This window comes from Solea solea, chromosome 2 (assembly GCF_958295425.1).
Source record: "Solea solea chromosome 2, fSolSol10.1, whole genome shotgun sequence".
Classification (NCBI taxonomy): Eukaryota; Metazoa; Chordata; class Actinopteri; order Pleuronectiformes; family Soleidae; genus Solea; species Solea solea.
Genome location: NC_081135.1, coordinates 33855754 through 33881404, shown reverse-complemented (window position 1 = coordinate 33881404; position 25651 = coordinate 33855754). Strand labels below are relative to the sequence as shown.

General features: G+C 42.4%; 2 protein-coding genes across 17 annotated transcripts in view; one reads left to right on the top strand and one right to left on the bottom strand.

Moving 5' to 3' along the window:
- Nucleotides 1-25651, top strand: part of tns1b (tensin 1b) — a 174116-nt gene that overhangs the window by 22674 nt on the left and 125791 nt on the right. For 12 of the 16 annotated variants that reach the window (XM_058623404.1, XM_058623415.1, XM_058623416.1 and 9 more), the window contains exon 1: nucleotides 6801-6917. The exons of 3 other annotated variants lie outside the window; for them this stretch is intronic. In XM_058623404.1, coding sequence (XP_058479387.1) covers nucleotides 6816-6917 — 102 coding nt within the window. In that variant the 5' untranslated portion in view covers nucleotides 6801-6815. Of the gene's footprint in view, nucleotides 1-6800; nucleotides 6918-14691; nucleotides 14970-25651 lie in introns of those variants that run through there. One more of the 16 variants, XM_058623399.1, reaches the window with a different exon arrangement.
- On the bottom strand, nucleotides 2804-4598 carry LOC131455633 (myeloid leukemia factor 1-like). Its single transcript, XM_058623418.1, has one exon. The coding sequence runs from the start codon at nucleotides 4379-4381 to the stop codon at nucleotides 3512-3514; it is 870 nt and encodes a 289-aa protein (XP_058479401.1). The 5' UTR covers nucleotides 4382-4598; the 3' UTR covers nucleotides 2804-3511.

Below are 25651 nucleotides of genomic sequence, written 5' to 3'. Positions count from 1 at the left end.
CTCCTGCAGAGCATAATTAAAGATTAAATATCTCACTCCTGCACTTTTGGAATTTGTAATTTACTCAGGACAAAGGATAGAAAGCTGGCAGAGTCTAATCCGTTGTTCCCCCCGATTAATACATTTTATGGTGACGTCAACAAAAATGTCGCACATTTCACAGTCAAGATGATAATGTATATTATTATTTGTGACAGATACTTTTACGATCATCATCAGTGTTGGGCATAGTTACTTTGGAGCCTCAAAATGTCAGTCTGGACTTATTACAATAAAAGTGCCAGAAAATGTCCTGTGAGTAAGTGCTTTTGCACATTTTTCCACAATAACTTTCAAAATCTGTCAGTTTACAATTTACTGCATGTTAAAATGGAGTATTAACAATTTAGAATGAAGAAAAACAGAACGTTTTATTTAGAAAAACACTGCAGTTGTACACGAACACCAGATGGAGCAGAAATTGGAGACAAAATTTGTGTTCAATCACCCCATTGCATGAAAGATTGTTTTTCATCAACTATTGTCATAATATCATCAATCTCAATTATTCTGGTCAGGATAATCATAACAGGACATTTACATAATCATCTCATGCATACACTTAATTACAGGTTGATGTTGCAGTATCACTTGCGTGCGGCCACAGGGATTTATTTGATCCTGAGCTCAGGGTGGGTTTTATCGTTTCTTTGTGACTCATTATGCCTAAAGAGGATCTGTGTTAACAGCTGGGATTATCCCGTAGCTTTCCTTAAAATGGGACATCGAAGTGTGAGCCAAACCGGACTTACTCTCCCTGCGACTGCCAAATTTGCAGAAAAACGGCTTCTATCTGCTAACTTAAGATAGAGCAACATCTATCTTTGTTACGTTTGAAAACGGAACGAGCTCTCACTTAATTCCCCCGTGGCTCGGTGCCATGCACTCACATTTGCCAAAGCCGTCTGTCCAAAAATGGAACGTGTTGGATCAATAGTGGGAGGGGCAGGAGATTCCTGCAGCATTAATCACAGCCACTTTGTTTGGGACTCTAACGTGAAATGTAATATTCAAACTAATGGTTCGCCAATAGAAATGTTATTATTAGCCATTAGTTAACTTCGTTTTAAATATGTCTGGCCGCTGCAGCAGTGCCAACCGACTGTGGACATACTCCCTGTGGAACAGTGTCCCACAGCTGCCGTCAACTGGCTCAGTGAGTTCCTGCTCCTCTCACATTGTATATGTTTGAAATGAATGACTGAGAACTCAGCAGTTTACTCTTTATTCTTCAGTAATTGCAGCTGCTTCTACATTACTAGCCTTTCGTTTACTAGGCCTCACTGTAGCTGACGCTAACGCATTGTGTCCCTTCCTGTTTTCCACTGGTGTTACGCTGTATGTTTTCCTCTGTTCTCTCCGACTCTCTCTGCGATTATCTATCTACTGCTACGACACATTAACTGAACGAGCAGTCATTTTGTGAATTGGTTGATATTTTCACCTGCTACTTTATTTGCTTAAACTCTAACTTTCACATAGATTCACATACGGTGGTTTTGCTAGCATAACAAGTTAGCTTAGCAGCGATGGCTTCTGCCACTTTATTTAAAATCCTAAAGGTGAGGTAATGAAGTAGAGAATAAGAACATTGCTTTTTTAATAAGTTTGATTAGGAGACTGTGGTCCTGGCTAATAAAGTGCTTCAGTCTTTTTTATGTCTGTTTGACCCATTCTGATTACGATTACTAAAGAAATAATGTGCTCAGGCACAGGTTTAACTATCTAAAAAGGTCAGCTCACTGTGATATCATTAAATGTTCTATATATAACACTTTTGTGGCCATTATTCTACAATAGAAGGTGAAATTGTGATATTTCCTGCAGCTTGACTTGGTCGAAGCATGTTGTGTTTTTCTGTGGCGAGGATGTTAAACATCATGAGCAGTGAATGGCTTGGATAAAAAAGGCACAAAAAGTAACATAAAAAACAGACAGCAATTGGTTGTGGAATCAAAAGGTCATTTTAATGATCATTGATACCAAAGAATGTAGTACGATAATAATAAAAAAAAATAAGGAGCAATAAGGGCAAAGGGCGTTATTAATTCAATAAATAATTGAAGCAAAAAGACGACTTCTTGCTCTTATTCTTTTCCTGGTGCTAAAAGAAAAGTAGTAACAAAACCCTAATCTATCTACACTGAAACAACTGAAACAACTGAAAATAACACCTACTAACTAATATGGCAAAGAAAATGGTCTCTGATAAAAAAGAGCGTATGCAGGTGTGTCTAACTGGCCCAGCCTCTGATTATCCTGACTTTCAGTAGCTATGTGATACAAAGACATTAAATTGCTTTCAATAAACTCAATGATTAAACCACAGAACACACATGGGTGAACACATCAAATCACAGCCGCCCTGACAGACTTACATAACAGGTTCGTCCCTGACCGTGATCAGTGATTGGAGGACAGCATCAAGAGCAGCACCAATCAGGATTTGCCAAGGGATAAACACCAGCTTTTTGACCAAGAGATTCCGGTCCACTTCCTGTATTCATTGTTTCACATTAAAAGCCCTCTGAGGTGTCCTTTAGTCTTATGGCCGTCACATGACGTTCACTTGCACACTGTGCTTTAAAGATATATAAAAAAACCACACTATTGTTTTTGGGTTTTCGCTCATATAACTAAGTCTATTGCTGGTAGCTATCTCCTACATAAAAAAACTCATTCAGGACATCATTGCTCTTTTTTTTCTTTCTTAAGCTATACTTTTAGAAATATTTAACTTTTCTAGCTTTTTTTTTTTTACCCGTAAAAAATTATTATAGAACCCTAAAACACGAGTTCCCAATTGCGTTTTCTGCAGAAATCAACATGTTCTAGTTATTGTTGCTAATTATTCTGTTAATTCGTGTTAAGGTTATGTTTTCAGTTTTCCATTTACCATAAGCTGTTGAACTCAAAAACGTATCACCACAGGAAGAGGTAGACGCACAAAGCGACAGTTGCCCCCACGATGACTAAACCTGCAAACAGGCATTTGGCGGGAGATTTGCAGATGAAGTGGGTACGCTTCAACTCGATCCTGATGTGCTTTTGAATACAGCCGGTGATTATGTTCTCCACATGTGCTTCTGGCAGAAACAGCATTTGTTCCACTTTGTCCAAAAATGTCTTCTGAAGGTCTTTAGTGACACCATCTGCCACTGATTTATACATGTTGAACTTGAACGTAACGAGCTCCTCTGGTAAATTTAACTCGTCCATCGTCAGCTCCAGCAGACGCTTCATGTGTGCGGCCACTGTGCGCTCATTAGTTAATTTCAGGGCTCCAGTTTTGTTGAAGACACGGTGGACTACTAAGAAGAGGAACTGGGCGATCTGCAGCTCTTCTCTTGCAGTGGGCCCCTCACATGGTTTGTCCACCATGTTCTCAACTGTATTATCCGTGTCTGTTTCTCTCTGTATTCCTTGTTGCATCACTTCCACTTTTTTTGTTACACAAAATACGATACTGCTTTTACTGCTTTTTCGTGCCCAAGCCTTTCAGGTTACTTTTACTCCTAGTATTTATTTTTGATTGGTTTCTGTGAGACTGCTTGCGAGCAGTGAGGGCTGACCGCTGAGCAGCACGCGGCCGTGCTTCCTCCAGGCTAGGCCTGACACCTGGATCTTGGAACTTGGACACCTCCCGGTTCCACTCATCGTCGAAAGACTGTGCTTCCGATTGATCAATGTTCTGAAAGTCCTGGATGAGCTCCTCCTCTCTTGTGTTGTTGTTGTATTTCTTTTTGAGAACGTATCCCCTGTCCCTGATGTGGTGACCGACCGCCATCTTCTCCAGACCGCTCTCGGAGTCTTTAAGCGCTCGCCGGGTCTCTTTGATCCCCCCAGGGGCACACTGTGTGGACGACGTTGCCTGGAAAACCTTGGGAGCCTCATTCCCAACCTTTGAATACGTCATTACTGATGAGGAGCTGAACGAGTGGATGTTTGGATCGGCGGACATGTTCTCAAAGTTTTGGTGCATCTCCTGGATCCTGTTTCTTATGGAGTTGTCGAACACGCTGAAATTGTTCCAGAACAAGCTGCCGTGCTCGTCTCTTAACGCCACGGAAGAGCTAGAATCCTCCGTCATGTCGGGAATGCGCTGTTGGCTGCTGTGTTCTTCTCTTAACACAGTGGACGAGCCGGGATGCTCTGCCGCGTCGGGAGCACAGTTACGGCTGCTGTGTTCGTCTTCTAACACAGTGGATGTGCATGGATGCTCCACTGTGTCGGGGTTTTGATCAGAGGAACCTTGCGCCAACCGCTGCATGTTTTCCCTGTGAGCCCGGAATGGCTCGGAGAAGAACGGGTCATCTTCGAAATCAGTGAAAAACCGGTGCATTCTGAAACGTTCCACGGGGGTTTGAAAATGCAAAGGTACAAAAAAGTTGTATCCAAATGTGACAGGTGTCCTGGCACAGCCTGGGTAAATTTACCTTACTTAGATGTTTGTGACGCCCGAGAACAGAGGATTACTTCATCATCTTCTAATCATCATTTCCAGTGTAATTCTGTCACTGTAATTGGAATCCTGAAACATGCCTTTGAAGTCTGCTTTTAAAATGGACGATGTCATGAAATGGCTTTGATGTGACGTGTGACCTCATTTACAGTCATGTCTGTATATACTATGTATTAACCATTAAACACAAATTATGCATGAAGAAATAACATACATTTATTTTTCATCATACTGTACATTAATTTTATTTAAAATACATCGAAAAATTGTGTATTTTGTATTTTGTGAAAAATGCTTAATGCGATAAAAAAGTTTTTATTGCTTTATATTTTAACATATAGACCAGCTGCATGAAGAACTAAAAAAAAAAACTACCTTAATGGCAGGGTAATGTATATAATTTGTTAGTATTTAACTGTTCAAACAAAAAACATCTCACCCTCTATACAGAGGCAATTCAGAATGTCTGAGAAGCAGTTGGTGAGTGTTTTGTGAATGTGTATTTTGGCAGACAGCTGCTCTCGACCTCCCTACACTCATACCGCCGCTAAATCTCCAAATTGAATCATTATTGTGTCATGAACCGATGAATGTGTACCACCAGCTGTGACCAAAACATCTGTGTCAGCATTTGTTAAAAACCCTGACCTGCCACTTCCCCTTTTTATTCTCCAAGGAACAAATGGTGACCCTTGCCTCCCTAACCTCGCATTTGGTTTCCTAGAACAGACAACAGACCTGAGACTTTCTTTTTTTTTTTTACCAGTTCATTGTTTGTACCACAGCGAGGCAGGAAGTGCGCATGACATTTTCCCCACGCCTTCTTTGGAACTTGCCAGTACTGTGTGTAGTTGTCGTTAACAATGGAGACTGGAGGACCAGTCTGAAGATGACACCATGGGCTTCACCTGAGTCATTAGCTACGACGTCACCACAGTGTCTCTGAGCAAGGCGCAGAATATCTACTGTGTGTAAATAAACTTTCCTCTTCCATTACACCTGCTGGGCCTGAGTTGCCTGCATGTGCAGCCTGTCGTAACCTTCCCAACACCATGGTGAAAAGTTTGGATGTAGAGCATGTTGTGGAAAAAGGCTTGTTGCAAGAAAAACAGGAAGCAGCTAAGAATACACCCAAATGGGTTGTTAGGCCTATCTTGACATGTTTGCACCAAAAAGTCCGAGAGGCTTCCTCCGTTAGTTTTTTCCTGAAACATAACAAAGAGAGGGGAGTTTTCTGTGTGGCTTCACAGCTGATCTGGAACAATGTTATGCTCTTTGTTGTTGTGCTTCAAGGATTTTCAGGTGATGTGACAACTGCAAGAACGCCGAGTCCTGGTTCAAATCTCTGGTCGATTGCCTCATGACAGTAGGTTATCGGCAAGGTTATGATTTAATTGGCAGGACCTAACGTTTTAGTGTCTGTTTGGATTCTACTGCTCAAAAAACCTGGTCCTAATCATTGGATTAGTTCTCATCATTAAAACCCTTAAATATCACATAAGTTGATGTACTAAGCACAGGCTCAGTATGCTCCACCAATGCTATGCAACCAGAATGGGAGTGAGGAATGAACGTCTGCCACATGTGGACATATTTTAAGACAAGAAGATAAAGCAAAATCTAACAGTGTAATTTTGTATTGGGCGTATACTGTTCCGGTAGACACTCAACATTGTGGTATTGGTATCCATATCGGACATGAAAGAGTGGTATCGAGCCATTTGAAATTTTCATCAGCTGGAATGCACCTGCCTAACGTGGTAATTTGTGCTTTTAGCTTTATTTTGATCAGTGAATACACTGTTTCGCCACTTACCACATCTCACATTGTTCTCTGCGACAAAAGACTCTACGTCTAAGCCGCCTCCCCCCACTTTTCTACATTAAATTGCAGACCCCCCCTCCTTTTCCCATCACTATAAGTGCCTCCTTTACCACACAGCTCTGCCTCACCCGCCCCACCTCCGCCCACTCCTGTCTTCCCGGCTACTGATTCTTTTCCCTCTCAGGCTGTGAATTGAAAAATCTGCAGCATCCAGAGACGGAGGGGACAGGAAGGAGGCTGCAGGGATGCTGTAAGGCAAGATGCATTCACGAATGACCCCAATTACACTTTTAAGGGAACATCTAGTCTCTGAAGGTGCAGGAATATGCATCTTTTCTTGGGTCAGATCAGCAACTTTCCCAGGACACAGCGCATGACTAACTACTCGTCTTGTACCTCTGGACACGGGGTTTGAAGGACAGACGGCACTCGAGTAAGGAGTGGCGGCAGTGATTCAGTAGAGGACGTGAGGAGTTTTTCCAGGAGAGAATGGGCGGAGTAGGCTGGTGTCTCACCACTGCCGTCAGTTGGGTCAAATTCATCTTCTACTGCATCTTCCCCTTTCGAAAACAAAGGAAAAGCAAGAGCAAGGTACGGCTCACGTCGTGAATGTGAAGTATGAATAATGAGGAGGTTTTCGGGATCAGCTTCGGTGTTTATTCTTGTTTCTCTTTTTCCTAATTTCCTCAACTTAAGACTTGTGCATGTGCCTGTTGAACTTGGATGGATTTATTTTCCCTGTTCAAAGTAGAGAACGCAAACGCTGCACAAGCTCAGTCGCTTGTGACAAATGACAGTATTCTTAGCCATGTCTGCTGCGTGCCTCCGGAGGAATGACGATGTTGGTGGTGGATTTGTTGACTGGTCCACCACTTTGGTCTAGACTCAACTATCCTAAGTGCCCACTACTCAATTTAGCTCTGATATTAATGGCTCCCAGAGGACGAATCCCAGATGACTCCCTGAAGTAATCTGACTTTTCTCCTCGCACCACCGTCAAGTGCCAAGGATTTAATTTGTGCTAAACTGATGGCGTCCCCACCAGCCTCAGCTGTACTTAATGTCTAGTCCTAATTATCACCTATAAGTATGCCAACATGTTTGGCAAAGGTGGTCAAAAGGACAAACATTTTTTTGCGTAAACTGAACTAATTGCCTTTTCTGACTTGACATTGATTGATTTTGTCATTAGTGTGATGAGATGGAGTCTTGCGCACAACCTCATCTTGAAATGCACCAACAGTTCTATGTGCAGTTGCCTCGAGGTCCTCCAGTGTTCATGTAAATGGTCATAAACATGGACACAGGATATTACCGGTCTGTGCCAGTGAGTGGATCCATTAAACATGCAAATCGGCACGCACTCATACACTCACACAGTTTTTGACTACACACAGACAGACACGCAGCAGCTCCCCCTTTATAACTGAAGGAGAACGTGTTCTTAGACTGTCTGGTCACAGACACCTTGAGGGTCTTTAACATTTCCTGACGTTGTGCATCTTCCTTTGCTGGCACTTTGATGGTTGCTCTGTCTTAAGGAGACAGATGTGCACTTCACCTGCAGTTGCCCTAAGTTCTGGCTTGTCTGCATTGATGACCCTTTGACGTGACCTTTTAACATCCCACTATTACCTAATGATGATGTTGTAACAAACAGCAGCTGTTATCTTCATATTTCACTGATCTGTCATGTTGTAAAATTCTCAAAAGTGATTATGTTATGGACAAGATACCGCTGCGTGTCACACGTTTGTGATGTCAGCTTCTCAGTACCGTAATTCCTAAACGGTTGAATAACTGCCAGGTATCAAAAGTGAAAGTTATCTTGGCAAAAGGGGCAGAACCACATTTTTTGACAATTCTACAGCCATAAAATCAAAATAAATCCAGAAGTGTTACATATGACCTTGTTCATTGTGTTTTACATTGGTCAGCATATCTGAATATAAAGTTCCTGAGGTCTTGTGCTGAATTCTTAAAGTTACAGGATGTGCATGTCCTGTATTTTTTCTTAACTTGTCACATCTTTGACGTACATGAGGAACTCTGTATCTGGTGCTGTGGAGCTTGTTCTACCTCACTCACACGAGAGGCCTCACGTACAGTCATGTACTGCAGTGGCGTGATTGTTGCTTGCATGGGTCTGTGTGTTCTGGTGTTGTGTTGTGTTGTGCGGTGTGGTGTCGCTCCTTCCTCGCAGTGTTACACAGCAGAAAGAGAACAGAGGGAAAAAACGTGCACACACATGTGAGTGTTCTGGGGAAGGAGGGAGGGAGGGCCTGAGTCTGTATTGTTTTCAACAGATGGGAGTCATGGGGGTGGGAAAGGGTGTGTGTGTGTGTGTGTGTGTGTGTGTGTGTGTTTTGGCTGAAGTGTGTTCTTCCTCTCTCTGTCAACAGCTGAACTCCCCCTTTAACTAGCAGGTTCTAGGACGTCAGCCAAGACGACAGAACACACCCCTGTCCTGTTTATATGTTCACTCTTGACTTATCTATCCGTGTTTATGGACTCCCTCTATCTATATCTCTATCTATCTATCTATCTTCTCTACATCTGTGTCCACAGATTTATTTACTTGCCTTTTTTCCGCCCGCCCTCCTCCTTGTGTCCACTCAATGGTTTTCCATCGTAAGAGGCCGTCGGCGTTAGAGCTTTGATCGCTTGTTTACCCGTCTTCACTTGTTTCAAGGACAGTGACCCGGCACAGCTTAATCTACTTAATTGTACGAGCGCCTCGCTGTCCACTCTCGGCTCTGGTTTTCAAAAGGAGACAGAAATGGTCAAGGTTAAAGAGGTACTAAAGCAAATCCTACCAGTGATCTGATTAGAATTGGAAATATGCCCACCCTCCTTTTACTACATTTTACACACACACACACACACACATACACACACTCTCCATTACTTCTGCAGGCCTTCATTTAATAATAGGATAATAAGTGTGCTGTGAGCAAGTAAGTCTATGAGCTTGGATGCAGTTTGTTTAGCGGCCACCAGTGGGCGCCGCCACAGCACTTTTTGCTTGAACGTGTAATCTGAAAGGAGATCTTGTGAGTGTGTTATCAGTGTTGTGCCAGAGTCAGTTAGTCCTGGATCACCTTGACTTTGACGACATGTGATATCCAGTCACATGAGATATGACAGAATTCTGTTTCTTTCACGTCTGCTCCGCGCTCGACTGCTCTCTCGTTACTTCTTTTGCCAAAAGTTGCGAAAGATCGCATGTAAACAACATTGATATCGTCGTCTTTGTCAGCTCTCTTTGTTCCCTGCACAGTAAATCCTGATGCTAAACATAGCAGATGTTATTCTTATCAAAAAAGAAATAACACATCATTCACTGTGACACCACAGTGTTTTGACAGGGACACTGGACAAAGTGACTGGACGCAAGACAGAGAACACAGTGTACACAATGTCATCAGTTTTAATTTTAGTACAAATTAATCTTTGCCGGGCAGCTCTCGCTTCCAACGTTATTCAGTGACTTGTGTTCTAAAATAACAAGAGTGAAATGTGAAGTTTAAAAAGGATGGTTCAGGTTCTAAATAATGTTTTTTATCTCTGTGTTAGACGGCCTTTTGTGAACTTACTCTCCCAAACCAAAGTCCATGTAGAAAATCAGCGATTTTAGCTCGCAGGTACACAGGAGCTGTATGTCTGTACTGCTGAGCTGTTTGGTAAGATTGTGTCACTTCAATAAATCTGACCGAGGGATTTCAAACACTCAAGTCACAAGATAACATATTTAAGGTTACCGAAGGAGACAGCAGAGGATTAACAACTCCTGTGTGTCCGTATGTGAAATCGCTCATTTTCTACATGGACGCTGGTGTGGGACGTCAGCCGCATACAAACTGAAGTCTTCAGTGGGAAAAGGTTGTCTAATGGCAAGAGAAAGATATTGTAGAGTTGAACAGACATACATTTCATTAGATTTCATTATAATTTCAATTTTAACAACAGATAAAAACATTATCAGTGACTTTTTGGGCTTCCTCTCTAGCACCAGCGACCAGCAACTCGACAGAGTTATTGATTAACAGGTGAACACGGTGGAGCATTTTGCTGCTAAACAGCCAAATGTTTCCCTAAAGAGCTGTTAGAATGAAGAACATGCTTAAAAATAGAACAGTGGAAACTTTAAACCACCCTACTATGATTTTCCCAGTTGGGGTCAAGGGTCGTGTAAATATTGGATACCGACCGTCACAGGATACAGGAATATGAATTCACAGTGTGAAGTCATACGCACATTAAACTTAAGTGAAAGGCTGAAAGAAAAGAAAAAAATCAGCATTTCACCTTCTGTGGGTCCCTACACAGTCTCTGGAAGTGACTGATCCGTACTGTTTATCCTTTGAGGCTCACGTGGGGAGCTGCAGGCATTCTCAGCTGATTCTCCATTATTAACTCATCGCTTAGTGTTTATTTGTTCACTTTTTCTTTGTTTTTAAGTCCACAGAGTCGTGGAAAACTCAAACTCCTTGCATGTGGACACATACTGGGGCCAGAAGGGCTGATTCACATTCTGACTGAATGATGGCAAACCCTGCACAGCTCACCAGTCTATTATGGGGCACTCATTTTAGGCTTCAGAGTGGCCAAAATCAGTTCAGACAAGTTCAGAGATAAATACCACATTTCCGAATGCATCTCCACCTGGTCCGTGTTTGCGGACGCTCTGTGAGGGAGTTGGTCATGGTCACACACACATTCGCTTCGCCGGAGACTCAGCTATTGATTCTCTAATGAAAACCTTCAGTGCATTGATCATCGAAGTTAAAGATAGAATAAGATGAAGAGTAGTAACAGCAGTGGATAAAGCAGTCGTAGGCAACATGTCTTTCCTTTCCCATTTCCTTGTGAAGGACACAATTTCACACAAAAAAAGCACAACATTTCTTTTTTCAAATAATAACAACAGGTAAATCAATATGTTCTTCATTTGTTTTAAATATGGATGGATGTTGGCTTTGGATTCATATTAGTGGGTTATAAAGTGTGTCCCCTGAAGCCATGGGAATACAAAAATACCGAAATAAATGAGGAAATATTGTCTTTATAACTTGGACCTTATGTAATTTTCAGATAAGTATCTTTGTGTGTGTGTGTGTGTGTGTGTGTGTGTGTGTGTGTGAGAAAGTGGGATTAAGTCTGAATGTTTCTTCTCTAACTTTGTCTCCTTTAGTGAATTTAGTCTCCGTTAGGGTGCAGGAAATACCAGGGGATTAATCCTCAGTGCCACTGGGGTGAGTCTGTTTGTGTGTCTGTGTGTGGCTGGGTTTGTGTATTTATATAGTGTGTTTGTGTATGAGTGTGTAAGAGAGAGAGAGAGAGAGAGAGAGAGAGGGAGAAGGAGTGCGGGGAGAAAAGGGACGTTACAGGTTTGGTTGTATGCCGTCAGTTTGAATGTTTCTGTTCCTAAACTGTGTGTGTTTACATCTGTGTGTGTGTGTGTGTGTGTGTGTGTGTGTGTGTGTGTGTGTTGAGGTTTGCATCATTGGTCCAAAAGTGTCGGTGTGCAAGCGTGAGAGTGACAAACTAAAAAAAAACAAATCTACACAAGAGGATAAAGAGTCACGCATGGGGCCACCATAGTCACTGATGAGCAGTGAGAACTTAATGAAGCAGTTTTTACTTCCTGGCCCCTCTGTGTTCTTTCTCTTTAGTGAGGGGTTAAGATGAGGGGAAGGTGTGTGTGTGTGGGGCCCACTACGACTCAGAGGGTGATCCTTTAGGACTGCTTTTATTTCTTTTGTTTGACAAGGAAAACGCATTTACAGGGCCAAGAGAGGGATTAATAATGCTAACGGGCTAAGTGTTAAGTTTGTGACCAAATGCAGGAGATGGATTATGCAGAGTTTTACTGAAATAACTATTGATGGGTTGTTGTTTTTTTGTGTGCATTTATCTTCTACCTCCTGATCAACGTCCATGAGGATATTTTACACTATATTTTTCAGACATTTACTGAACTGAAGTCCGGATATTTTCCACAAAATTGTCTAGAAAGGATGTTTATCAAAAAGTCTGCAAAAGACGTTTCCCAGAATTCCCCGAATAATATCCGAATGTGCCCGTGTGAAAACACAGCAGGAAAAACTCTGGATAATTCAAAGTGAGTACAGGTATCCTCCTGATTCCTTTACGCTCGAGCCAGGCTCCTCTGCTCACCTGGATGTTCTGGACATTTTTTCCTGCTTTTGTAAGATTGTCTCACCCAGACATTCATATTAAGTCATATTTAAAGGGCAATGTTTGGAAAATGGCCGTATCTGATTTCTCTGACATTTTTCCTGAGATGAAGAAATGAGCTGCCTGGTGGATGGTGCCCACCCTGAAGGCTGGTCAGTGTCACTGCACAGGCCATGAACAACATCCAGCCTGAGCAAAAAATGAGATCTGTTTGTTCCATCAACTGCTGTAAAGTAGAAATTGACTCTGAGGCCACAAAGTGATCTTAATCGTCTCAGCCATAGAGCTTCAGTGATAGTTTGGATGCTTTAGCCTTGGGCATCATCATGAACATATACACAGATCCATGATCACTTATCCTTTGAGGGTCTCACTGAGAGCAAGAGCCAATCCAAGCTGGCAAGAGACAGGGTTACACCTTTCACAGTTCACCATTCACACTAACATTCACACTCTCCAGTTGTCCTAACCCCCAATCTGCATGTTGTTGGACACAGGGAGGAAGCTGGAGTTCCTGGAGAAAGCTCATGCATGCAGCAACTAGGAGAACATGGGCCTTGAATCTGTAACCTTCTTGCTGTCTGACAGTGCTAGCACATTTAAGGTTTATTGGGAAAAAATAATATAATATTCATTCAGGTATAAGTCTGTCATTTTTGTATATACATAGGGGCCACACGGTTGGTGTAGTGGTTAGCACTCTTGCCTTTGCAGCAAGAAGACCCGGGTTTGCGACCCAGTCGGAACAAGGGCCTTTCTGCATGGAGTTTGCATGTTCTCCCCCTGTGTGCGTGGGTTTTCTCCAGGTTCTCCGGCTTCCTCCTACAAAACATGCAATATGAGGATTAGGTCAATCGGATGCTCTAAATCACATGTGTCAAATTGGTGGCCCGGGGGCCACATGTGGCCCTCCAATTGATTACATGCGGCCCGCCCACCACTGTGATTGATTTGCTGGCAATATTTTTTATAATAGTAATAAGACATTCGGTTGTAATCATTGCTTTATTAAATGTATTACCCTCAACATGAAATTCCATATATTTAAGCTGTTTTAATCACAATTATCCTCGTCATTATTTGCAAAATTTTCAATTTAATTCTCCGTTTTTGCATCATAAATATGTTTTTATTGTGAATCATTTTCTATCAAAACAAGCACTTTTACTTTGCAGTTCTGTCTAATATCATAATGAATATCTTATATTGCCCACCGGCTACTAAATAGTTGTTTTTGTACACTTTTTTTCTTCTATGTCGGCCCACGCTTGACCAGACTATATGCTCATTGGCCCCCAGGTCATTTGAGTTTGACACCCCTGCTCTAAAGTGGATGGTTGTTTGTCAGCTGAGATTGGCACAGCTCCATCTGCAGTAGAAGATGGATGGATGGATGTATATACACACCTCTAGCTTTACAGAGGCCACCATCTTGTGCCCCCATGTTTGTACAGCAGCCCAAATAGATACACAAGTCAAAGTGTACTGTAAAGGGAGTCCATCATGTGTTAGAATCTGCAGTCTCACCATTAGATGGCACACATTTTTACAACCTAAAAGTAATAAAGAGAAACATATAGTGTACACATATTTGGAGCGGTGTGGAAGTCTGAATAGCAGGTGTTTTCTTCGAATAGCGTTTGAGGAAAAGTGCCGGTGGACGTTCGTCTCAAGGGCAAAAACAGGGGGAGACAGACTTTATGAAATATTAAAATGTGCTCGGTACAGAAATAAACAGGGGAACTGAGCATGAGAGAGAGGGAGAGAGATGTGAGATGGGGGGAGGTGAAGTGCGGTGGATGCTGAGGGGTAAGAACAGGGGAGGGGGCTGGGATGAATGAATGAATGAATGAATGAAATTAAGAGTGGTGAGACTTGGTGGGGCAAAGAGGGAGCAAGAGATGGGATGAGAGTGAGAGGAGGGGCAAAATAAGATGGATAATAAGAGTATCCCCTCCCCCTGTGCTCCTGTGAAGAGGTGGGGGCAACCTGACCCCCCCCCCCCATGCCTCCCCACAGGAAAAAAAAAAAAAAGCTTTGTGAAACTTTACTTGGCAGAGGGAAAGAGAGGCAGAGCGATCTGAGAGAATGAGAGAGTGGGAGAGAGAGAGAGGCAGTCCGGATCCAATTTAGGCTGAGGGGAGAGACGGAGGAGGAGACAGCAAGTCAGAGCGTGAAGTAAGAAGGAGAACTCAGGAGGTGAAAGAGAGTCGGGACAGTCATGGCTTTGCAACGTTGGGCAATTTGTCTCGTGCCTGGATTAGACTTGAGGAAGCCGACTGGTCTGTAGCAGCAGCAGCAGCAGCAGCAGCAGCAGCAGCAGCAGCAGCAGCAGCATCATCACCACTCGTGTCCATCACCATGCCGTCTGTCTCCCTCAGCTTGCCAACAGCTCTGGCTGGACCTGCACGCACCTGGGTCTGCCTGTCCTGCATGTTCTGGGTGAGAAAACTTTCCACCTGGACGTTCCACCAGGGTCATGTGTGATTTGTCCAAGTGTCATCACAGGACGACCGCAGCAGAACTCCTGACACTGCAAACTTAAGTTACATGATATACCGCACGTCATAGTTGAGTCATGAGTGCGTTGAGTGTTGACTTGGCCACAGGATGCAATTAGCTAAACTGCTTTTGTTGTGATTGTTTGTTTTTTTTCCATTGGGGTAGAGTACTAGCTCGGTCCCACTGGAACACCCTGATCAAATCAAGCTGGTCCAGGGATCAGTTGGGTGGTCTTGTCTGTCGGGGGTTGGGCAGAGGGTTGAGACCCGGGCTGTGGGATGAGGGGGGGGCCTTGGCACAGTGACACATTTTCGAGAGGAGGATATTATTGAGAACGGGAGTTTGTGCAAATCCTCCAGAAACAGAATTCTTCTCCTTCCTTAGCCTCTTTCTCACCCTTCCTCACTCACTCACTGACTCACTCACTCACTCACTCACTCACTCACTCCCCCTGCGTCCTGTTCGGTCTCACTCTAGGTGGTTGGGACACTCAGCTCTTTTTTGCTTTCTCTTGTATAATTCAATCTGCTGCGCATTCCCGCTCACAGTGAGGGGCTGTTTGTGCACTTGTGTGTCTGCATTGCAATGTGAACTCTGCTTATGTGTGTGTGTGTGTGTGTGTGTAGGCACTGTCTAAGCACGGCGAGCACGGTCCCTACATTTATCTCCCAACCCCGTGAGTGCTTTTACTAATTTGTGTTGATATGAAAGGACATTCCAGGCTCAAACATACAGCAGCGCATGCTGCTCTCCTCCTCTCCAGCTGAATGGAGGATGAAAGAGGAGCGTAGCTGAATAGACCATTGAGATCCATCCTCACTCATTCTGCGGCGCTCCTTTGGGACATGACTTCAAACCAGTGGCAGAGCTGGAGTTCTGGGCGAAGAGACTGGATAATCTTACACAGCTCTTCATCAGTTAATTACCATTCTTTCTTTAGAGGAGCGGGAGCAGCGAGGTGAAGGGGGGGGGGGGGTTGTAAAAGAATCTCAAAGCCCCCCAGCTAAGCTGTGGGTCACTGATTGACTGCATCAGGACACTGTATGACAAAGCGATCTCATTGAAGAGCATCTGTGCACCTCTGTTAATAGTGGGCTCTAAAACCCGCCTTAATGTGGCCACAGTGTATTTCAGTTTAATTAAACTTAATTGTCGTGATGCCAGACATTGTAAACCAGAGCAGAGTGAAAGAGCACTTCATAGTTCTGCACAATATATTATACATTTATCATCATCTTGTGGTAGTTTTATTTGGTCAACACCATAAAAGTAGATCATTGCTTTTGCTTTGTTTATTTTATGTTAGCATTTTCTAGCAAATATTGCAGCAAATCTCACTTAAGGCTATTTAAATCCCCCTCATCCTGTCGCTCCAACTACTTAGTGGGTATAAATTGCAATGTGAGACATAGCAATTGGATTAAACTGAGTATTTTCACATTTATTTCAAATGGAACTTGTCAGATTTCTAGTTTTTAGGGGTTGTTTTTCATTTGAATTTGCGGAAAATGTTTGTAGATGTTCAATTTTCTCTAAAAAAAACGTGTAGAAATTAGAAATAATGAATTAAATGACATAGGTTACTCACAGTTTGAGTCTGTAGCATCTTTTAACACAATCTATTTGATCTGTTGATCATGAAATTGACCAACAATTTAACATAAAAGCAACACATTTCATAGTCGATTTACTATAGTTTCAATATGAATACATGAAAAACAAACTTTTAGCAGCTGTACTTGGGAAGGTCTGTCAGAGTTTGGGTTAACCCTAACCCTAATGAGTCAGGCTGACCCTAATGTTGAGTTCCCACTCAATACAAAGTGACATTTGCATTGATATAGACATTAACGGTTGATGTTTATCCACCCAGATGGTAGTTTTTCTGCAAAATCCTTCATACCACAGTGATATATTTATGGTATGGACTTACTTCTATACTTCTTGAGCAACTGGGAAAGTAAGTACAGCTGGAATAACTGTAACATAGCAGTGAAAGGATAGGAAGACAGATGGAAAGAGGGAGAAGGAGCATGTGAGAGTGAGTGTGTAGGTACAGAAGCAGGAAGCAGACCATCTTTACCGAACCAGACAAGATCTATTTCTTAGCCTGGCCTCGTATAAGGAGGGATTTCTCTTGTCGGAGCAGGATGGTCTCGGATAAATGGAGAATTTTCTTTTCCCCAAGCTTCGAGTAGAAAGAAAATCTAGCAGATGACAGGAACAACATGAAGGACAAAGGAAATGGACAAAAGATGTGCTGGGCGAGATCAGAGGGCAGAGTAAGTAACAGTGGCCCACAAGGCCTTGAAAGACCTTCGGAGTGCTGAGCCTCCACTAAACACTGTGAATTATTAATGAATATCAAAATAGGTTTTTTTGGGGGAGTTTCATCCAGTTTCACTAAAATGACCATGGAAGCAATCGAATGTCATTTACTAAGCAACTGCTGCGAGGACAGATTAAAGACCAGAACCACAGACTGTGACTGAATCCTGACTAAATCCACACTATGTTTTCACTTTAACTGCATCTTCTGTATGGATCCGCCTGCCACGAGCCCCGAGTTCTGGGTTTAGTTTGAAAACTGTGATGCAGTGACTCTCCTCTCGGGCTTTCTATGAACTATGAACACTTCACCTTCAGTTTCACCTTGTCTCTTACAAGGAATCCCCGCTACTTTAAAAACAAGCCAACCGCTCCAAAGAAGGAAATCACTTCTCATTGTACGCCAGCGAATAGTCATGTGACTCAGCTGTTAGTTTGGAAGCAATTTATTTCTCACGCAGAGCTAAAATGCACGTCTGGAGACGGCACTTTTGTTTTAAAACATGAATAAAGTTGGACGGCACCTGTACTCGGACACTAATGACGTGAAGGGTAAAGCAGTTGTTGTGGTTAAAAAAGTGTTTCAGATCACTACGGCACAGCTGTGTCAGTGTATATATTGATCCTTATGTAAAGCTTCAGAGTGGCCAGCGTTCAAAGAAGTCCTTTCACATAATCAATATCCATTAACGTGGTCCATTTAGGGATTTTGAAAAGCATTGTGTCATCATAGGAACGTAATTGTCATTGGTCATTAGATGTTTTAGAAAATAGAAACAGGAGAGCTGCCTGTTCTCCAGATTAGAGTCAGTCTCCTCTTTAACTTTCATATCAGTTGCTTATTTCCACTTATATATAAGTGGAATATATATATATATATATATATATATATATATATATATATATATATATATGTATATGTATATATATATACATATGTCCCCTGATCTCTTGCTAGTTTGATTCTTCCACCATCTGAGCAGCTGAGGTCACCTTTGATTTAAGGAACCCGGTCCACATGTGGGGGCCCCCCCTTTGAAATACGTTGAGATGTTCTGTAATTGTAACATCTGGGTTTTCAGTCTAATGGATTTGCCTTGCAGTGTGTGTGTGTGTGTGTGTGTGTGTGTGTGTGTGTGTTTCCGGCTCGACACTCACTCACTCACTCACTTGTTGCCGTCCCGAAGAATCTCGCAACAAGTCTCCGGGCCACTTTTATCTTGGTGTCACTCCTTGCGTGTATTCCCTTGATGGCGACTTGGTTGAAAAATCCTGAACAACGGCGGGAAGTTGAACCCTTTGCTCAGTTGATTTATGGGAGATGTTGAGCTTTGTGTAGTGACCTCCCCCTTCCCTCAGGAGACCCCCAGCCTTGTGCATGCTTCACTGAACACATTGGCTTTAAACCTCCCATGGCCTTCTGCTTTTCCCTGTGGGAGTGTCAGGATTCCTGAAATCTGAACTCGTACTTAACCACAGATGAAATAAATCTAAATGTTGTAAATTCTAAATATGTCCCGATTGGCAAGGGTTACTGTAATTTCTCCTCTGTTAGTTCATCCTGATGAATGTTGGCTGGTGATTGTCATCCCTAATCTGTTGTTGGAGTCCGGGAATATTATTGCAACATCTCAGTGTCAGACATCGTGTCCTGTAATTTAACGTCTCTGAAATGACTTCATGTTTCCACTGTGGCCTTCCAAACAGCACTTCACACACTTACTTCTGTCACAGATTGGACAGCGCGTGGATGAGTCTTGAATCATCAGCGTTTTAAAAATGGAAACCAAATATCATGCTCAATGTACACAGTATATTTTTTGAGTTGCTTGCGTTTCCTTAAGTGCCAGTTTGTCATAAATTGTGCAGATTGCACATTCACATTTGTTTTGCTTTTAGAATAATCTGTCATATTTATAATCTGTCATATTTATCATCATACAAACATGTAATATTATTTCTGTTTGCACATTTTAGTTCTTGGCAACTTAAAATATTCTGCTAATTGTTTTCATCCAATGGTTTTTTTTGGACACAGATAAGGTTTTTGATCATGTGTTTCATGTTCGTACATTTAAAGTATATAAGTGCAGTTTTGTGTATCACTCATTGAATTGTTATAATTCAATGAGGGAGGGAGGAAAAAAATAAAGTAGACAATCAAAAATGCTATAGAAAAACCCACAGAATTGAACCTTTAATCTCAGGATTAAAGGTCTTTTTTGATATTTTTTGTAAATTGATGTTCAGTTGGGTCAAGTAACTGTTGATACCCAACACTGCTAATTGTAATCTCACGCGTAACTGCTAAATTAAATACATTCTACACTTTTTATGACGATTTTTGAAGCAGAATTTCTCCTTTGTTCGAAACATGCTCTCGAACATATAAATCAGCGCCCGCTGCGCTCACATTTTCTTCCTTGACTCGCTGCAGAATGTGGTTAATAAATTCACACAGGTGACCTCTCTCAAGGAAATGCTTGTTAGACACTTGAGGACAAGGAGGGGTCAGAGGTCACAGGGAGAGAAGTGAAACCCCTGAGAGGACTGGCCTCAGCTCAGGCGCGACTCTGGAGTGTGGGGACGTGTCTGGACCTGGTAGTAATTAAGCTTTGACATCTAACAGGAAACTGACTGTGGGGGCCACTGTGCCCCCCTGACCCCCCCCCCAACACTGGAGACACAGCATTACAAAATCCCTGCACCTTTGCCATTAATAATATTAATGAGACGGTAGTTTTGAAACACACATGTCCTCATGCATTGGTACATTAGTACATACATTCACACAATGGAGCGTTCTGTCTTACCTTCTCTGCTTTTTATTGCTAATATTACTTTTACTACCGCAGATATTTTGTGTAACTCAGTTGTTTCAACTTGTACTTGATGTGAGACGATAAGAAGATACATATGCGTATCATCTGTTTTCCAGGAAGATGGCAATCTATAAAGGAAGGTAGAACAACACACTGTAAACTTTATTTTAGTACAACGTTTACTGCTCCGTCCAACAAAAAAAACACTTAAATAAGGATATAAATTGGAGGAAACCCCTAGATAAAGCCACAGAGATGAGATTCCACTTCCAGGATGAACAGATCTGCAGTAGACGCGGTGTATACACAGCAACATGTACACAGTGATGACAATAACGATGATGTGAGAAGCCTGCTTTTTGTGCTGATGGAAAAACACTGATCTGTTCAGTTCAACTGGAGGAGCTGCGTTTACAAATGTTACCGGATTAAGTTTGAAATCCTCTGTTAGTCTTTGTTTGCTCACTGACCTGAGTCTCCAAGGCTCCGACAGTAAATCTGGGAGAAACTCTTCCAGTATCCCACACAGAGGGGATCCTCTCTGTTTGGTGCAGGTGATGCTGTCTGTCAAGGATGGACTCCAGCTGCTTTCATGGATGTAGATGTTATGTTATAGTTATTATAGGTGTTATCTCTGAGTCAGCTCACGTGAGACTGCAGCAGGAGAATTCTCCGGACATTACCATGAGATGGGAGAAGGATTATCCTCGTCATCATCATCATCATCATTACCATCTGACCTTGGATGCCTCACTAGCTCAGTGTTAGAGAGAGTTGTCTTTCAACTGGAAGGTCTACATGCTGATGTGTCCATGGGCAAGACGCCTACTTTGCTCCTGAGAGCTGTGTCGGCAGTACGAACGATGTGTGATAGAAAACACATAGATGTGCTAAAGTGTGAGTGAATGGGTGAATGCCAAAAATTGTAAAGTCCTTCTGGCCTTTTATTCTTTTGCATATTATAAGTGCTTTTGCCCATTTTTTTTCCAATATCTGGCAGTTATTTACAATTTACTGCATGTTTGAGTAGTGTTTTAATTTAAAATGAAGAAAAAACACTGTAGTTGTTCATAAACACCGGATGTCGCGTGTTAAATTTGACATTTTTAACAGTGTAACACATATTGAAAACCGCAAAAAATGAAAACTATGTACAGGTGTTTTTCCAAGTCTTTCCTCTCTGGCGACAAAGACTCTGATTCACCGGCTTCCTGCAACAGCGCAAGTTAAAATTACCGTAATAACCACACGTTGGCTGTGACGTGCAACTTCTCAGCTTTCAGAAAGCGTTGGAATATTTCCGTCGTGTAATTACGGTAATGCAAAGTGCGCTTACACAAACGCGTCGGCTGCGTTACACGGCGGTTAATGTGACCTGTGGAATCATTTGGAATAACCATGGTTCACTTGTTAGTCTGCTGTCATGGTCCAGCAAAGGTTACCTGGACTTGCTTTAAAGGTCCAAAGAAAACTGGGCTTCAAGTCTGCAGCAAGTTTTCACAACCATTAAAAGGTTTAATATCTTGTTTATCAACCACATGCTCAGTACTCGATGCCACCTTATATGGACGCGCTCCGTCTCTCGTGTGTGCAGCACAATCGCGCTCCTTACATGTCCATGAAGACTTAAACCTGGTGTTTTCTTTATTGCCAGAACAGAACAAAGCAGCCAAGTCAAACACAATCTTTCTTTTTCTTTTTTTTTGTTGAGAGCACAAACACTGATCTAACCTGGGAAACCTATCACTTCATTAAGTCCCGTGCCAAAACTTGAGCTCTCGGGTTGGTGAATATGAGAGTTGTGACATCACGGTAAAGCAATCCGTGGAGATTAAGAGTTGAAAACTCTTTAGTCTTTATTTCTTGACGTTGCCAGCTGTACAGTCTCGCTTTGTTTAAGCAGAAATGGCGTCATTTCTTTGCGTCGGTCGAGGGCCCTCGCCAAAAACACGGCCCCCGGTTCAGAGAGCTGGTTCACGCCGCGATAACCTCGGACCCTGGATGTGATCTGAGGCCTCCTGTGGATTCGTATGCATTCAAGTGTGAGGCTAAATAATCCTTATTGGATGTGGCGCTGACGGCGTCGTGCTGTGCGCATTTATCCAAAAAGGGATTTGGATTTGAACGCGTGATCTTTAGGTTTCTACCAGTTGAACTCATGTAAGTTGACTGTGCTTGCAGTTCTGTGAGTGTCACAAGTCATTTGTTTGATTTATTCCCCTTGTTTTATGTATTTTAGACCGAGCTCCAGGAAAGATTTTTATCTCGTTTGGAAGAACAAGAGAGGCACTTGACTTGTAAATTATGAGATCTTATCGTACGAGCAAAATCCTCTAAAACATATCATCCTCAATATTGTTAGAGAACACTCTGGTGATATATTATTTGTTTCATCAGTCAGGACTCGGGCCTCTGCCAACCCTACTGTGATATGGAACACATGCTTTTCTTCCCCCCTGGCAGTTATCATAGATGATGAGGTTTGGATTTCTGTGATTATCCGACTGTTGGCTGTAGGACCATCTGTTTGCGACTCGCCGTCATCTTTCTTCCACATGTTTGGTTTACTGTCACAGGCTGTTGTATCACATCACACAATACAGTGGGAAGGAGTTCAGATCTTGTGTGTGTGTGTGTGTGTCGCGGGCCATTTGGAGAGTTTCACTTAAAACAAACGAGACAGCACAGTTATGAGACGTTACTGTGGATTTGTTGTGAGATTTCAAAAGCACATACCTGAATCCTGGCCATGTAACGAGGCCGTTTCCTCGCGCTGCAACAATAAAAGACAATTTACTTAACAGAGCGCCGGCCAGGTTACTCTGAGACACGTAATCAAAACAACAGAGCGCACAAATCTAAATCAATACAGTAAATAACAAGGACAAGCGGAGAGACGCTGAAGTCGTCCGGCATCGTAACCGGACGCTTCTGAAAATGCAGATGCTCAGCAGAAGCAGAATTGGCCCGGTGCAGAAACGACAGAACGTCGAAGGAAGGGATGTGGGCGGAAATGTTTTCTTGTTAGTCACCAAGAGAGAGAGAGACCAAGACACAAACCGCTGGTACCATCTCGACATCAGGACACACAATGAAACCGTTAGAGTTCCCATGTTCTGGTGAAATGAAAAAATGCACCACGACCAAAAAAACGATGGGAAGAGGCAACTTTGAAGCATAAGGAGGAATAGTCTCCGCCTCGGCTTTCACATGATTCTGCTGCTGATTCTGTTCTAGTTTCTCTTTCTCCGGTCAGGAATCATATCTGGACTTTTATTGATGATGTGACTGGATAAATACAAGATTAAGCCGGGCTTTATTGCCATTGTGCTGGCACACACTTCAGATGTGTTCAGATCCTGATATCAGAGATCAAGACTCATAAGATAACACATGACAATGACACATTTTGCCATTATTGGTCATTATATTAGCAGAAGCTCTTCCAGTTCTGCATCCACCACAACTCCATCTCCACTGACCCCGCCTCCCATTTTAAAAAAAACAACTTTCTCTTTCATTCCAAATCCCAAATCCTGACAAGCAAGATAAGATGACCACTCTTTGTTCCTCTCTGTGGCGCTGATGGTCTGAGAGAAAGAAGGGATATTTTTTTTCCCTCTTCACTTCTGGATGACTGAGTAATTTCCTCCCTGGGATCCACCTCACAGAGATGAAATGCATGCAAGTGGACTTAGAGAGAGAGAGAGAAAGAGAGGGGGGGGGGGGTGCAGTGCAGGGTTGGAGGAAGGAGAGACTGGAATGCCTGGGGTGCATTTTCCCCCCAAATGAAAAGCAGGTGACTGTTCATTGTAAGGACGTCTGGTGAGTGGGAACTGGAGAGCGGAAGAAATGGGAGGAAGCAAAGATGGAGGGGGAAATAAACGTCCAAAAAGCCTCTTCTTTGTGGTATTTGGTGGTGAATTGTTGCCGACTGCACTTGTTCTTTAGTGGGCTGCTTACAATTAAGGGATTCACAAGACACTTCCGTCTTCAGCTGTTGATTGTTGTAACATGTCATTCAGGAGAAGTTGGTTAAATACCTAATTGGAAGCAGGCGTACAGTATTCTTTTCTTCTTCTTCTTCTTCTTCTTCTTCTTCTTTCTTGAGTCTGCTCTGCATTTGTGCTGGAAAATAAGTCACTGCAGAACTGGATGAGATGTCTGGAAATACTTTTGCTCCAGGAATTCTGATATTAAGCTGCCGCTGAGAGGCTTCAGAGGCTCGCCGTGTGTGTGTGTGTGTGTGTTACAGTGACCCAAATATTTCTGTTGCGATATGATCGTGACGCGATATTAGCCCCCGTGTACATCATTCTTACCCCGCACACCAGCGGTGTGTGTGTTTTATAATAACTCCAAACCACAGGTGGTGAGATTGTGTTTCAACGTATTTTTCAAGATATTTCTGCAAGTGAAACGGATGGAAATCATATCGTATGATGTAGAAAAGTCAGAAATAACATTTTATAGGTTTCTCTGCATTCAGTTTTTTTTCAGGTGAGTTTATTATAACAATATATATTATATATATATATATATATATATATATATATATATATATATATATATATATATATATATATATATATATATATATATATATAATATAAACTATATTATCTAGACCAACTTCAGTCGGCTGATTTTTTGTTTTATGCTGAATCTGTCAATTCTTCTTCTCGTTCATCATTAAATCCGTTTTTAGTCCAGGAGAAATTATGAGAATTGACGATCCTGTCCACAAACCACATATTTTCAATTTACCGTCATAGAAGAGCAAAGGCACCAGAAAGTATTTGCATTTGAGATTAACTGTGATCAGGTGAATGGACAGGTCAGGGGGAAAAGCCTGATAAGAGGGTGGGGAAAGTCTGGGGAGGGTACAGAGGTCAGGCAGAGTGGATGAAGACGAGTAGAGACGGGTCAAAGGTCGGCTAGCCTTTGTTGGCTCCTGAGAAAGATGAAGAATTACATACAAAACTGCCCAATGAGAAGGGGAGTGTAGGACACAACAGCAGAAGAGGACCGTGAAGTTAAAGGTATTTTCTGAAATCAAGGGAATGATATAATTTGAGAATGTGTTTGTTTTCTCTCTGAGCCTCTGAGTTTCTCAGCTAGTGCAGTACATACACATGCAAATTTGAATTGGAGTATTTATACACACACACACACACACACACAGAGTCACAGATGGAGACATGTAGTTGTCACCCCACCACGTCTTGTTAATCGGTCCATCCATGCATACAGTGTCCCATACGAGACGTGGGTGCGTCTGTGGGTGATTAACCCAGTTGTCTGTAAACTGGAGAGGTTCCATTTCGTCCTCTGACCTCCAGCACGGAGGACAATAGCCTCTGCTTGTGGGGACAATGACGCGGTTGCGTGGAGTATTATATGCTTTTTTATTGACTTGATTCAGACGACACTTTTAAAACCCATTTTTACTCTTTGACCCAGTATGAGACG